The following is a 16,023-nucleotide window of genomic DNA, read 5'->3' as shown; positions in this document are numbered from 1 at the left end:
CACCTCTGACCTGCCCTTCCCAATGTAGTCTCAACACCTCTCCCCTGCTTCCACACAAAGAAAATCAGAAGGTGGAAGAAAGCTCACAATTTAGCTCTAGGTAAAAGGATCTGCAGGAAGCATCTCAAGCTACTTACAAGCAGGCAAGGGAACAGGGATTTAGAGAAATCTCAAATGCTCAAAGTTACTCCTAGCATATTATGATAGCAAAATCAGGGCGGATAAAGACAGCCAAAACCAGCATGTCACACAAGCAGGTGGATTTAGGATTTGAGGCACAATAATTAATTCTTAGTTCAAATCATGCAAACTCTACCTCTCACCTAAATTTTCTCTGCATATTAGTGGCTGAAATCCACTTTGTGGTTCACTAAGTGAATACGGTTTCTAAGTAGTAATATTTGGTAAAATCACAAATAACCACATAAACAATCATTTTCATTTTTAGATCAAGATTTAATTCTTTTTAAATATACTGGTTGTAATTTTGGTGTGTGCTAACAGTTACTCGGTTCAGGAATAGATTACCATCTCCTTAACTAATAAACATTATAGTTTAGAATAACAATGGAAATGGTTACGATAATGACTTTCTCAAAGGACTCAAAATTCAGGCAGGTCATCATTAACTCCATTAGTGGACAATTCCCAAAGTTAAAATGTTAATTCTCATTGTGCATGTAGATGAACAAAATACCCTACATAAATAAAGAGTAGAAACTATTTTATACATTTTAATTGTTTAAAACCCATCTTCCTCAACTAGTCCTTTGTGGTTTCAACTTCTATTTAAAAATGTACCACCAAAAAAAACAAACAAACAAACAAAAACAAAGAGGGAACTATAAGAAAATATACATGTATCTGCCCATTTTTGCAAAAAAAAAAGAAAAGAAGGCTAAACCAGAAATCTAGGATATTGGTTACCTACAAGAAGTAGATGGGAAGGGGGTGAAAGGGATAGGGGAGGGGTTGGTGACATTTCTTTCAGTATATTTTTCTGTATAGTTTTACATTAAATAAAGAATATACCTACCTGCAACATATCATCAACCATAGTTAGTATGTACTGAACTGTCTGTTCTTTGGAGATATGAGTCATCAGATTTATAAATGTTTTAGCACACTAGAAAAAAAATGAAATCCATATCAATTATTGTTTTCAACCACAAACACAATGTATTAATGGAATTTCAGTAAAATATTTTGCTTTACTAAATTAGGATACAAATGCTATTAACATATTTCAATTACAGGAAATGTATAACTTTAACAAATATTGTGATGAAATATGAGAGGACCATACTATAACTTTCATCAGATTTTCAATAATTTCTACTGATAAATTTCAAAATGTTTACTATTTTTAAAAAGACCAAAACTAATAAATGAAAGACAAGACCTAGCCACTATCAACTCTTAATTACCTGTAACACAGAGATTATGTTATATAGACAATCAAATATTATCATTGTGGTTTTTTTTCATTTTGCATTTACTAGGAAGCAGAACACTAGAGCAACAAGAGTACTACAGATTGGAATCAGAAGGATTTGTTTGACATGTCTCCATTTTACAACTTATCAACTACCCAGGGTGCCAACCAATGGGTACACATTTTAAGAGATGTTATCTATGCTCAAGAAGTAGTTCACCCTAATCAGAAGTGTCTGGACGCTGATGGTAACCACTTTGAGCATGTCTTGTAATTGCAGAAGTCAAATGTGACTTGTATTCATCTTTTGTTATCGGTGTATATTGAGTATTACAATTAATACAGTTTTTTTCCTTTCTTAAAATGTATATACATTTTTTGGCACTCTCTGTAAATAATAATCTCTCTGGAATTCAACAAAAATTGGCACCAACAACACATTTCCCAGGATTATTGGGAGAATCAGACTCAGTTATGAATGAGTTCCTTAGCCAATCAAGGCCCCATATCAGAAAATCTGATGGATGGCGGAATCGCATACTATTCTAGTGAGAATACAAAGTGAAAAAGTTATCTTAAAAAAAAGGTTAAGCAACTTTTAAAATAAATCATATACTTTGAAACAGTAATTTCCCTTCTGGGAATCTATTCTAAGAAGATTTTCATTAATGCAGGAAAGGGTAAAAGAATACACATAATATAACATTTTTTCCAAAATTAACAAAGAATACTGGAAATCACTCAAATGTCTTCAAAAAAAAGGATTTGTAGTTAAATTATGATGCATACCTACAATGAAATATTACAGTCATTAAAAAACATTAATGAAAAAGAGAAGTGTTCATCATATAATGTTTATATTGATCACCTGACTGCCTTCAGTTTGAAGCATCTCCTGCTTCTCCTCAGGGCTTCTTTTCATTTCAAATCTTTGAATGAATTCGCAATCTTCAGCAGAAATCATCTGCCCCCTAGAAAGTAAGAATAAGTTGTTTTTGTTCAGTAAGAGCTGAATAGTCACTGTGGGTGAGTGACATAGGAATTTCAGGCTTTATGCTCTCTCCTCAGTCACAAACCATCAGGGCTGACACATAGGCTCTTCCATCAAACAGACCTGAATTCGAAGCCTAGCCCCAGCACTTACTAATCATGTGACATCTCTGGACCTGAGTTAATTTATCTGCAAAATGGCAACAATAACCACATGCCTTTAGAGGGCTGAACTGATGATGAAATTAAACAATTTGCATAAGGTGGTTAGCACAGTGCCTGGTCCATAGTAAGCACCCAATAACGTGTAACCTGTTAGCACTATCAAAAGCCTCACCTTTATTCCCCTCCCAAGCCAAACAATTTACTTGGCCTTCTAAATTATCAAGATCAAAGCCACTTTATAAGAACTTCTACAATCATTTTCTCCAGCATATTATTCTCCTCCGACTCAGACAAAATGTGATTCTCCCCCTCTCTGAAAAAAATAACCTCTCCTTCTTGATCTCCTGCCCTCCAGCAATCACCCCACACTATCTTGTTTTCGTACTTCCAGGGGTCCCTTCTTCAATGGCTCTTTGCTCTTCAGGGCTTCTCCACATGGCTCAATCCTTGGAATCTCACTTTTCTTTCCCAAACTCTTTCCTTCAGTGAGATTCAAACCAACAGTCCTGGTCTTCTCTCTTTCCCAAACCATCTCCAACTGTCTTCTATCCTTAACCATTTTCACAAATTCCACATCATCACAACCGAACCTGTCACCTTCCGTTCCAACCCAGCTTGACCTCCCAACTGCTACACTCTATAAAGGACTCAAACGCATCACAGCAAACCCCCTGCCTGACCCTACCTTGTGAAAGGACATGTCGGCAGAACAGCCTTCTCAAGCACACGTGATCATATTACTCCTTTCAGACAAGGTGTGATCAAACAATACAGTGTTTGTTTAAATTTAAAAAATACTGATTACAGTAAGAGACACTCGGCCATTAACCCTCCTCAAAATACATGGATCCTTTCCATTGTGATCACAAAATACAGTGAATGCTGCTGCCGAGTGCCATCCAACAGAAAGGCAGGGATCTTCAATATGGGAAACAGTACATTGAACTTTAGTAACAGTGTGTGACAAGTTTTAGCTTGTTCCGTGCAGTCAGTCGGGTGTGAGCTACAGTTGAGAGAAGGTGTGTTTTAAAGTGTGCCGTAAATCATCGTCCATCATGACACCGCTCCATGTCACTTATCGCTTCTGGTATACAGCAATTTCTCTCAAATAAAAATGCTACCATGTATCCTCATCCACCTTATTCACTGTATCTAGCACCGTGCAACTTCTGGCTCTTCCCCAAAGTCAAAATGATTCAAGACACCGAGGCAGCCATGACAGCGCAACTAAAGACACTCACAAAAGAGGATTTCCAGAATTACTTCAGAAAGTGGCAAGAATGATGGGATAAGTGTGTTCGAATCAAGGGGGGGTATTTTGAGGGAGATTAATGGCAATGTGTCTTTTACTGTAATCAATTTTTTTTTTAATTTTAACATTCACTGTATTGTTTGATCACACCTCATACAGACTGTGAATTTGAATAGTAGTTCTACCTAGCACTTGGGCAGAGGAATGTAACAAAAATCTTTTTAATCAATTGACTAAGTAAAACCTATGTGAGGTTGTGGATGCTACTTATCCTATCTGAACAGCTATCTATTCATCTTTAAAGGAAGGAGAGACAACCAAGATGGCACAGTAGGTAAATGCGGTTTTTACCTTCTCTAACAACCACATCAAAATTACAACTAAACTACAAAACAACCATTATTGAGAATCACCTAAAATAAAGCTGAACTGAAGCCTTTCAACTAAGGAATTGCAGAAACAGTCACCTCCAGACTGGTGGAAAGGTCAGAGACGCAGCTATTGTGACTATAAAAATCGGGAGGGCTATTTTGGCTATGGGGGTCTCCCCATCCCCTAAAGGAGCAAAAGATACCAACTTAACCCCAGCACAGGGTTCCAGTGCCGGGGAGAGAAGTCCCCATAATTTTTGGTTGTGAAAAACAGCGGAGATTGTGACTGAGTGAGACTGACTGCAGCTGCACTCACAGGGGCTCCTCGTAAAGGGACCATGTGCAGACTTACCCACCAGTGGAATCACTCGCTCTGAGCTCCAGCTGGGGCAGCAGCTGGAAAGGCGGCAGGGACATATGGCGGGGAACTGAGTTGTCTGGCTTGGGAGAGGCTAGAAAGGCAGCTTTCTCCTGAACAGGGAAGCTGGCAGAGGCCATTATTTCTCTGTTGAGCTCTCCGCCTTCCCAGCATGCGAACACAGGGAGCCTGCTGTTCATTTGCCCGCCCTGGCAATTTGAGACATGGCCCCACCAAACTTTCGAGCACACCCAGGCTGTTTCCAGTGGCTTTTTCATGCTGACCGCTTGCCTTGGTTCAAGCTACAGACTTTCCTAGGGTCTCTCAAAGGTTCATGGAACCCAGACAAGTAGCATCTGGCTTGAGAATGTCCTGCACCTCTAGCTGAGCAGCCCTAAGCTGGCAGTAGTGGCAGCCGGCCTTGGTTCATGGCTTGCCCTCTCAAGGTGCTTCCAAGCACAGCACGGGCGGCAGACATCTGCAGATTTCCTTCTGGTTCCCACTGGGTGGTCCCAGGTGGGGCACGGGCTGTGGCTGAAGTAGACCTATAGCGGATCCCCTCCAAGGTGGTTCTGGGGCTGGCGCCTCCAGTGGCTGGCTTCAAAACACACTGGAGCATCACATACCAGTCTCCAAGTACAACACACCCAAGAGACGGATTGGGCAGGCACCAGAATCCTGCTGAGGCATATCCTGCTCTGTAGGATCAGCCCCTGCACAACTCTTCAATTGTAGTCAAGGCCAGTCCTCACAACCAGTGAGCCCAAGGGTCAGTCCCTCCCACTGATGTGCAATGATCAAGCAAGGCTCAACTACAAGAGGGCACACACAACCCACACAAGGGACACACCCGGAGCACATGGCTCAGGTAAGACTGCACCACTGAATCCCACAGCACACCTACTATATAAGGCCATTCTACTAAGACCGGAAGACATAGCAGCCCTACCTAATAAATACATAGAAACAAACACAAGGAGGCAGCCAAAGTGAGGAGATAAAGAAACATGTCTCAAATGAAAGAACAGAACAAAGCTTCAGAAAAAACACTAAGCAAAACAGAGATAAGCAATCTATCAGACAGAGTTCCAAATACTGGTTATACGAATGCTCAATGATCTCTTTAAAATGGACATGGAAACTATAAAAAAGAACCAGTCAGAAATAAAGGATACAATAATAGAAATAAAGAATATATTACAGGGAATCAACAGTAGATGAGATGAAGAAGAGGATCCTACCAGCGATGTAGAACATAAGGCAGCAAAAAATACCCAACCAGAACAGCCAAAAGAAAAAAGAATCCAAAAAATTGAGGAGAGTTTAAGGGGCCTCCAGGACAATATCAAGTGAACCAACATTCGCATTATAGGGGTACCAGAAGGAGAAGAGAGAGAGCAAAGAGTTGAAAACCTATTTGAAGAAATAATGACAGAAAACTTCCCTAACCTGGTAAAGAAAATGGACATACCAGTCCAGGAAGCGCAGAGTCCCAAACAAGATGAACCCAAAGAGGCCAACACCAAGACAAATCATCATTCAAATGCCAAAGGTTAAATACAAAGAGAGAATCTTAAAAGCAGCAAGAGAAAAGCAGTTGTTACGTATAAGAGAGCCCCCATAAGACTGTCAGCCGATTTCTCAACAGAAACTTTGCAGGCAAGAAGGGAGTGGCAGGAAATATTCCAAATGATGAAAAGCAACCACATACAACCAAGATTGCTCTACCCAGCAAGGCTGTCATTTAGAATTGAAGGACAGAGAAGGAGCTTCCCAGACAAGAAAAAGCTGAAGCAGTTCATCACCACCAAACCAGTATTACAAGGACTCTTAGAGGGACTTCTTTAAGATGGGAGAGGGGGCCGGCCCGGTGGCTCAGGCGGTTAGAGCTCCATGTTCCTAACGCCGAAGACTGCCGGTTTGATTCCCACATGGGTCAGTGGGCTCTCAACCACAAGGTTGCTGGTTCAATTCCTCGAGTCCCGCAATTGATGGTGGGCAGCGCCCCCCTGCAACTAAGATTGAACATGGCACCTTGAGCTGAGCTGCCGCTGAGCTCCCGGATGGCTCAGTTGGTTGGAGTACGTCCTCTCAACCACAGGGTTGCCGGTTCGAGTCCCGCAAGGGGTGGTGGGCTGTGCCCCCCTGCAACTAGAAACGGGAACTGGACCTGGAGATGAGCTGCGTCCTCCACAACTAAGACTGAAAGGACAACAACTTGAAGCTGAACGGCACCCTCCACAACTAAGATTGAAAGGACAACAACTTGACTTGGAAAAAAGGCCTGGAAGTACACACTGTTCCCCAATAAAGTCCTGTTCCCCTTCCCCAATAAAATCTTTAAAAAAAAAAAAAAAAAAAAAAAAGATGGGAGAGGGATAGGACACGTTAAAGGGGAGGAGATTAAGAAGAACAAATTGGGTGTTATGCAGTAGTCATGGGGATATAAGTTACAGCATAAGGAATATAGTTAACAATATTGTAATAACTAGGGATGGTGCCAGATAGGTACTAGATCTATCAGGGTGACAGATGGGAATGGGGTTGGGGTCAGGGTGAAAAAGGTGAAGGCATTAAGAAATATAAATTGATAGTTAATACAGTATGGGGAATATAATCAACAACGTTGAAAAGATCATGTAAGGTGCCAGATGGGCACTGGACTTATCAGGGGGATCACTTCATAGACTGTGTAGATGCCTGACCACTGTGCTGTACACCTGAAGATCTGGAGCAGAATAATACTGAATGCCAACTATAACTAAATATATAGGTACATATATAGTCACGGGATGTGGAGCACAACATAGGGAAGATAGTGTATGGTATTGTAACAGCTATATAAGATGTCAGAGGGGCAGTAGCTTGAGGGGTGGGTTATCACTTTATAGGGGTTTAAATGTCTAACTATTACGTTGCTTTGTACATCTAAAACTAATAAAAAAACAATTCAAAAAAAATGAAAATAAAAAAAATAAGGATAGAAAAACTTATGTCACAGTATTGCTATGAAAATAATGTGAAACTGTATGTTACTTACCAAGTATTTTACTTCCTTTTCCAAAGACTCATCTCCAACACTTCCCAACATGTACTCTACTCATTCATGATTTAATCAGCTAATATCAATTGGCAACCTAGTATGTGCCAGGCACCTTTAACAACAGCAACATAGCAATGAATTAGACATCTTTCTTTGAGCTCGAATTCCAATGGGGAAAATAGAGAAACACAAAAATAAATACTTTTTAAAAAATACACACACACACACACACACACACACACACACACAATTGTAATGCCAGGATTGTAAATGCTGTGAAAAAAAAAAAAAAAAAATGAAGCCAAGTAAAGAGTTAGAAAGTAACCACAGAGAAAAAGACACATTTTAGCTGGATTTCAGAGTGGGCCTTTCTGAGGTCACCTACACAGACACCTGAGTGAAATGAGTTAATGAGCCGAGTGATCTGGGGAAGGAACTTCCAGAGAGACACAAGTACAAGTCCAAAGACTTTTAGGCAGCAATAAGCTTGCTATGTGAAAAAGAGCACGAACGGCAGAGGAGCTAGAGGGTTGTGAGCAGTATGGCATGGATTTATATATTTTTAAATGATTCTCACCGCTGTGTAAAGAATTGCCGCTATCGGGGAAATGTTAACGCAGAGCCACCAGGCAAGAGGCTCTAACAAGAGAGCATGTGACAGATGATGATAGCCTGCATTAGGGTAGGAACAATGGAACTAGAGAAATGCAGTCAAATCCAGGACGTGCTTTGTATATACAGCTAAAAGAATTTGTTAACGAACTGGGTATGGATGGTGAGGGAAAGAGAAGAGTCAAGATGGCTCCTAGGTTTTTGGCCCACAAAACTGGTGAATAAAGGTGCCACAAATTGGCCTGTAGCAGCCTGCAGGGAGCCACACCAAACTCTCTGAAGCCCGCAAAGCACTGCATGTTCTTCCAAGTCTCATTTCCTGCCTGGAGTTTCCTTCACAGCAGCCCCCAGCTCCTCTGCGTAGACAACTCCTAAAGTATCTTTTATGTTCTGTGAAGACATTCCCAACACTCCCAGGTAATTATTTATGCCCTATTTCTGTTAACTGAGAAAACTTTGTATATACCTTCATTTTTAAACGCTTACCACAAATTATTACTTAATTTTTTTTAGTTAAAAATTTGTTTCCTCATGAAACTTTAAAATCAAGAGGAAGGATGGTATTTTATGATTCTTGTATCCTTAGGATACAGTTTGACTGGAATACATTTATGTGCTGTCTAGGTGAATTATTAATTCATTTATGTACTGTCTATGTGAATTCATTTCTAATTAATATTTATTGGGGTGACAATGGTTAGTAAAATTACATAGGTTTCAAGTGTACAATTCTATAATGCATCACCTAGGTGAATTATTAAGAAAAAGTTTAATCAAATATAAATATATTTTAAAACACTATATTTTCACAATAATGTTAATTTATGAGGGATAAAGCATTATTAGCCTTTCGACATTGAGGAACTCTTCCACAGGTTTTATTTTATCAGAATATAATGTGATATAAGATTCACTGATAATTCATGTCCAACCCCTAACAATCTGTAAGATTTTTTAGGGGAGGCACATTTCACACCCACTAGTGTCCCCACAACAACCAGTTCAACAGCCGGCACACAGTGAATATTTGGTGAACATTTGAGCATAGACATACAGAGCAGAGGAGTTTCATAAAAGAAATTCATGAGATGGACAACGGAATAAATGACAGAGATAAGAGAAAGGGAGAACACAACTTATATAGTACAGAGGCCATGAACAGGAGGAACAGGAAGAGAAAGCAATTAAAAATCTCCATGTAATTAAAAATGTTCCAAATACCAATGCTAGGCAACTTCTGCCAGTCAGCCAGTACTTTATGATCAATAATAATATTATTATATTTGGGTTATAAACAGAACCAGGCTTTATAAACATGAAACTCCTTGTCCTTTAACCTAAATGCACTCTGAACTAAAATTAGAAAACTGAGCTCAAAATCCTAATTGCACAGGGAATTTAAACAATTAAGCAGATATAGATGAACAAAGAAAACATCAGAAAGTCCCTCCTCCTGCTGCCCGGGAGTCAGTGGGCCCCCAACAATCCATTCCCTTCTGGGAGTCCAGAGTCATCCTAGATTCTTTTTCACTCTCACATATCAAATCAATCACTTAGACTTTTTTAAATCTATCCAATTCTATCAAACAACCAGAATACTGCCATAGCCTCTCCCTAGCTCTAGGCTTGTTATCCACAAATCTACCCTCTACATTGTCAGTAGAACAATGCAACCAAAAGATAAATCTGATCATCTAACTCCCACTTTACAAACTTCAGTTGTTTCCAATATCTACAACAGTGATTTTAAAACTGTGCTCCTTGGGCCCAGAAAGAAACCCCTATATATGCATATATGGTCAACTGATCTTCAACAAAAGTGCCAAGAACACATAATAGGGAAAAGACAGTCTCTTCAATAAACAGGTTTGGGAAAATTAGACAGACACATGCAAAAGAATGAAACTAGACACTTATCTTACACCAAACATAAAAATCAACTCAAAAATTGATTAAAGAGAAATGTAAGACCTGAAACTGTAAAACTCCTACAAGAAAACAAAGGGAAAATTTTTCTTGACATTGGCCTTAGTAATAATTTCTTGGATGTGACTACATATCCACTACAAAAGTGCTACATCAAACTAAAAACTCCTGCACAGCAAAAGAAACAATAAACAAAATGAAAAGGCATCCTACCGAGTAGGAGAAAACATCTGCGTATCTGATCGGGGTTAATATCCAAAATATATAAAGAACTCATAAAACTCAATAACAAAAAAATAAGCTGATTAAAAATGGGCAGAGGATCTGAAAAGATATTTTTCAAAGAAGATAAACAAATGGTAACAGGAATATGAAAATACGTTCAACATCACGAATCATTAGGGAAATGCAAATAAAAACCACAATGAAATATCACCTCATATCTGTTAGGACAGCTACTATCAAAACAGAAAAGATACTGGGCCGGACCAGTGGCTCAGGCAGTTGGAGATCCGTGCTCCTAACACCGAAGGCTGCCGGTTCGATTCCCACATGGGCCAGTGGGCTCTCAACCACAAGGTTGCCAGTTCGACTCCCACAAGGGATGGTGGGCTGTGCCCCCTGCAACTAACAATGACCCGATGCTGAGCTGCGCCCTCCACAACTAAGATTGAAAGGACAACTACTTGACTTGGGGAAAAGTCCTGGAAGTACACACTGTCCCCAATAAAGTCCTGTTCCCCTTCCCCCATAAAAAATAAAAACAAAAAAAATCTTAAAAAACAAAAAAGGATACCACTGTTTTCAGAGTTGTGGAATAAGGAAACCCTTGTCACTGCTGGTGGGAATATAAATTGGTGCAGTCACTATGGAAAACAGTATGCAGGTTCCTCAAAAAATTAAAAATAGAACTACCATGTGATCCAGAAATCATACTTCTGTGTATTTTTCTGAAGGAATTGAAATCAGGACATCAAAGAGATGATCTGCATTCTATATTCATGGCAGCTTTATTCACAATAGCCAAGATACGGAAACAACCTAAGGGTCCATGGATGAATGAATAGGCAAAGAAACTGTGGTATTTACATACAATGGAATATTATTCAGTCTTTTTAAAAAAAGGGAAAACTATCATTTGCAACAACATAGATGAACAAAATAAGCCAGACACAGAAGAACACTACATGATCCTATTTATAAGAGCAATCTAAAATAGTCAAACTCATAGAAGCAGAGAGTAGAATGGTGGGTGCCAGAGGCTGGAAGGGAGGGAAAAATGTATCAAATGATACAAAGATAAGTCATACAAGGTAAGTCCCACAGTGCTACTGTGTCACAGCTCCTACAGTTAACAATATTGTATTGCATGTTTAAAAATTTCCTAACAGGGAAGATCTTATGTTAAGTGTTCTTATCACAAAATAAAGTAAAATAAAAAAAAGAGGGTGGGAGGAAACTTTGAAGGTGATGGATATGTCTAAGGAATAGATTGTGGTGATTGTCTGTCTCATGAGTGTACACTTATCTCCAAACTCATCAAATTGTATACCTTAAATATGGACAGGTTTGTTGTGTCAACCATACCTCAATAAAGTGGTTTTTAAAAACAAAAGACAAACTGCTCCTTGGAACTCTGATGAGGATGACAAATGGTCTCAAAAGAAGGCTCTGAGATAAGATACTCTCATATCCATTCATACATCATTTTCATCTATTTTACATGCTGAGCTTCCTTATTGGTCTTCTGGTAAACCATGGGTTTCACAGCTTAAGAATCGGCTTGAAAGGCACTGACTGACAGGATCAAGTCCAAACTCCTTCCGATGGCACACAGGGCCTTACAATTGGCTCCTGGCTGCCTCTCAAGCCTCAGCTCTTCCCATGGCCAACCTCCAAAACATGTATTACTCCTCACCCAGCATGCTGTTTTTAATTCCCTACCTTTAAACATCCCCTTCAAGAAAACTTCCTGGAGGCAGGATTAGCTGTCTTTTTTCTGTACACTCAGCATTCCCTGTGCACCTTTCTATTATCACAGGTAACATACTGAAGTAAAACGATGTTTATATTTGTAACTTCCCTACTAGATTAAGAGTTTATCTTTTTGTAGCCCCAAAGCCTGGGAAAATGCCTCATACTTGACATGCAGTCAATACACATTTGATGAGTGATGAAATTAACAGAAATAAATGGATCATTTTTATACATTTTTGTAGCCCTCTTACAACAAAGCAAACTGCTAAATATGAAACTAAAGATTCCTCAATTTGTTTTTCAAAATGTATGTGCAAATCTAAACTGAATTTTCTTAATAACTCACTTTTATAAATATATCAAGATAAACAAATATCAAGTAAAGTCAATATGATAAAAATATAGTCAAGAATAAATGAACACTTACGTTACAGATAAATACAGAATAGCAGCAGCTAAATCTTAATATACACAAGAAGGAAGGGGGAAAAAAACTGAAATTTATTGAGAGTGTATTCAACATACTAATGCTTGTATTCAACTGTGCTAATACCTTAAAGACTTTAATGAACTTCAGAGAAGTTAAGAGATCTGCCTAAGATCACCAAACTAGTAGACAGAACCAGAATGCAAACCGAGGTCTTGAAGTCAAACGTCTACATTTTTTCCTGGCTGTATGAGCCATTCTGCAACACCACCTGTTCCCACACTGATCACCAAGGCACAATGAGCTGGTGGCAGGCTCTGCACATTATCCTCGTCCTCCTTCCACAGCCCACTAACACTCCTCCCATGTTTTCTACTCATTCAAAAAGCACAGCTTTCTGGACAGAGGAGGTCAAAAGTGCTATGAGCAGCTCTGCCTCCTCACCAGAGCCCCAAACTGTTTCCACCACACTACGGTATCTCCCTATGACAGCTAATTATTCTAAGGAAGTGTTTTCTTCCACATTTATTAGTATTTTTCCATATTTCTCTCATAAAAACATGACCACAAAAAACTCTGATGCAAAAGCACATGATTACCCATGATTCACAGCAAATCTGTACTTACTGAAGGTAGGACTGCCAGTTCACTTTGTTTGCACGAACTTCTGCAGCCTTGGCAGCAATAATGTTGGTTGGAACAGCAGCATCCACAGCACCACGGATATCCATTTTGGTCATCTAAATCTTGTGATTGTGAATGTTTTCCAACAGATTTTCAATTCTGATGCAACGTAAAACCAGAATATCAGGTGTTATTATTGTTTAACTATTACTATTATTAATATCATCATTATCACCTTAATCTCCCCAGGCATTCAACTTAAATAGCAAATATCCTAAATAATAAATATTATCATATTTCAAATTTTACCCAATTATGCGCTGCTTCATACAAGTGTTCTCTATAGGTCTTTACTTTCCCAGGAATGCTTTTTTAATTATTGGCACAATATTGCAGTAAGAGTTTTTTAAGGTAACCATTTAAAATACTGACATCAAAAATCATGCTTAAATAGAACAGGCATAAAAAAATAGGAAAGTATTTTAAATGTATACAATTGGAATCAACTTTCCGCTTCAGACAGGAAAAATAGGAACCTGTATAGTACAGATAGGACCAAATATTTTATTTACATTTACTAAGCATCATTTTGAAGTAACATGAAAAACCTGTAAGTCCTGTCGCAAATTACTCAATCAAATTAAAATACCCAAAGTGGGAATGTAATTTCTTAGAAGACAGAGATTTCTTTTTTCAACCGAAGTTCATAATATTTTCTAAATCAATTTTAGGAGAAATTTTTGGAACAAATACCAATTACAATTTAGGTACAGCCAAAAATGGGAGTCTAATCTGAGTGCAAGAACCTACAATAATGAGCTTTTAAGCAATTTTCACTCCTGAATTAACAGATAAAAGTTTAAGCCTGTTTTTATCACCACGCAAAATATAGAGGTTCCTTTCAATAAAATGTAAGCTCATGGTTATGGCCACAGAGAAGCTAAAATTCTATTCCAGGGTCCCAATGACCTTAGTCAGTTTGGAACTTAATCTCTCCGTTTGAGGATTGCTGCCTAAACAAGGAAGAGCGAGGCGGACTGGCAGGGCCCAAACACTGGAAACTGGCCCCATCCGGGACAAGGTGGAACCCTGCAACCAAGCAGGTTCAGACCCAGAGGCCCCTCCTGGGAAGCGGAAAGGGGCTCAGTTCGGTCATCCTGGTCCCTGAACAACTCGAACCTCCAACAGGCCAGGGCCAAGGCCCAATCCTGGGCAAAGTATACCTTTGATCTGTCTCCCCTCTCCCCAGCCTGCCTCCCCTCACGTTCCTTGCCCCTGCGGGGAAAGCTCTGGAGTTTCATAAACCTAGTTGCGGCCTGAACGGAAAGAAACCTGGGAAACCAGACCGGAGGAGGATAGGAGGGGCCTAGGCGGCAAAAACACAGCACGCACCAAGGAAGGTGGAGAAACCGCGGGTTTCGCTTCACTTCGGCTGGTGACCGAGACGAAACAACCTGAACGAGGCCGTACTTCGCGAATCCTCGATACCCTACGACGCACCCAATGGCTGCAGGGAGGATGCGGCAGTCGGTCCGGAGCGTCGGGGCCTCCTCCAGGCTGGGCGCCGAGTCAGAACCTCTCCTGTCGGGCCGGAGGCCTGAGCGGCGGCGGTGCACTCGGATACCGAAACGTGAAGAGGTTCCAGCACCCAAGAGACGTTGAGGGCTGCACAGGCAGAAGCCAGCGCGAGCGGCTGCAGTAGAATGACAGGAGCGCCGGTCACGTGAGCAGAGTCATGTGACCGCCCAAAGCGGAAGTCGGGAGGGTCCAAAACAGCCGGCGGAGGGGCGCTGCGCTGTGGACAGACTAGCTTGGATCCCGCAGTTAGCTTGGACATGACCAGCAAAGTCGGAGTTTAGGAGTGCCGAGGTGGAGCCGGGGTGGTGGGAGGGCAGTGCGGTGCGGCGACGTGGGGACCCCGAAACCCAGCGAGCCGCCAGAGGCAAGGAGCCAGGCCAAAACTCATTTATCTTCACTTTTGTAAAGTTTGATTTAGTGCTTTTAAGTAGCTTGGATTGCACTTGGGTTAACAGCTCAGTAAAGCAGGCGTTCTTATTCAGATTTTAACTAACGGGAATGAAACTGATGCTGATACGTGGGTCAGAAAAGACATCTTGCCCTGGGGTTGCGGGTTTAGCAAATAATGTATGTTCCATGCAATACTTGCAATCATGCTTTAAAAAAAAAAAAAAATCATGTTTTTATCTAAAATTTAAATGTAACAGTATTTTATCTGACAATACTATCTTGAGCCCAGGTTTTCCCCATTCCAGGCCTCAGCTACCCTCTTTGTTTTAAGATAAAGAGTAATAATACTACACTGCAACTACTGGCCAGGTATGGGGGGGGGCGGGGGAAGATGCCAAAAATAATGTATACTCATGACTTGTATTCGTCTTTTGTTACTGGTATATATTATTACAATTTTAATACAATTTTTTCCTTTCTTAAAATGTGTATACATTGTTTTGGCACCCTCTGTATATAATAGTACATTTTTGTTGACAGCACTAGAAGAGATTTGTAAGTATAACCAACACAATTCTACTAGAAATTTAAAGTTAGGTCAAGTTTTAAAACAATCAAAACCAATGTTACACATTGATTATTAATACCTACAAAAACAGTTTATAATACTGCATTATGTTCTATTGCTGCTGTAACAAATTGCTACAAATTTACGGGCTTAAACCAACACGAATTATCTGTCATGGGTTTCCCTGGGCTGTTTGGCAGGGCCTAGTTCCTTTTGGAGGCTCTAGAGAAGAATCCATGTCCTTGCCTTCTCTGGTTTCTGGAAGCTGCTTGCATTTCCTGGCTTACAACCCCCAGCCTCCATCTTC

The 16,023-nt window shown here is 40.1% G+C and overlaps 1 protein-coding gene across 2 annotated transcripts in view; it reads right to left on the bottom strand.

Annotated features, from left to right (window-relative positions):
• ATP6V1H (ATPase H+ transporting V1 subunit H) overlaps positions 1-14,912 on the bottom strand; it is a 154,019-nt gene extending 139,107 nt beyond the window's left edge. The window contains exons 1-4 of one of the 2 annotated variants that reach the window (XM_019729824.3): positions 14,573-14,912; positions 13,184-13,339; positions 2,304-2,406; positions 1,037-1,126 (exon numbers count right to left, since the gene is read on the bottom strand). In XM_019729824.3, the coding sequence (XP_019585383.1) occupies positions 1,037-1,126; positions 2,304-2,406; positions 13,184-13,296 (306 nt within the window). In that variant the 5' untranslated portion in view covers positions 13,297-13,339; positions 14,573-14,912. The remainder of the gene's footprint in view (positions 1-1,036; positions 1,127-2,303; positions 2,407-13,183; positions 13,340-14,572) is intronic. The other variant, XM_019729826.3, reaches the window with a different exon arrangement.
• Positions 14,913-16,023: the final 1,111 nt, after the last annotated feature.

The sequence above is a fragment of the Rhinolophus sinicus genome, chromosome 7 (assembly GCF_057876585.1).
Source record: "Rhinolophus sinicus isolate RSI-liver-muscle chromosome 7, RSI-T2T, whole genome shotgun sequence".
Taxonomy (NCBI): domain Eukaryota; kingdom Metazoa; phylum Chordata; class Mammalia; order Chiroptera; family Rhinolophidae; genus Rhinolophus; species Rhinolophus sinicus.
This window is presented reverse-complemented; position numbering and strand designations above follow the sequence as displayed.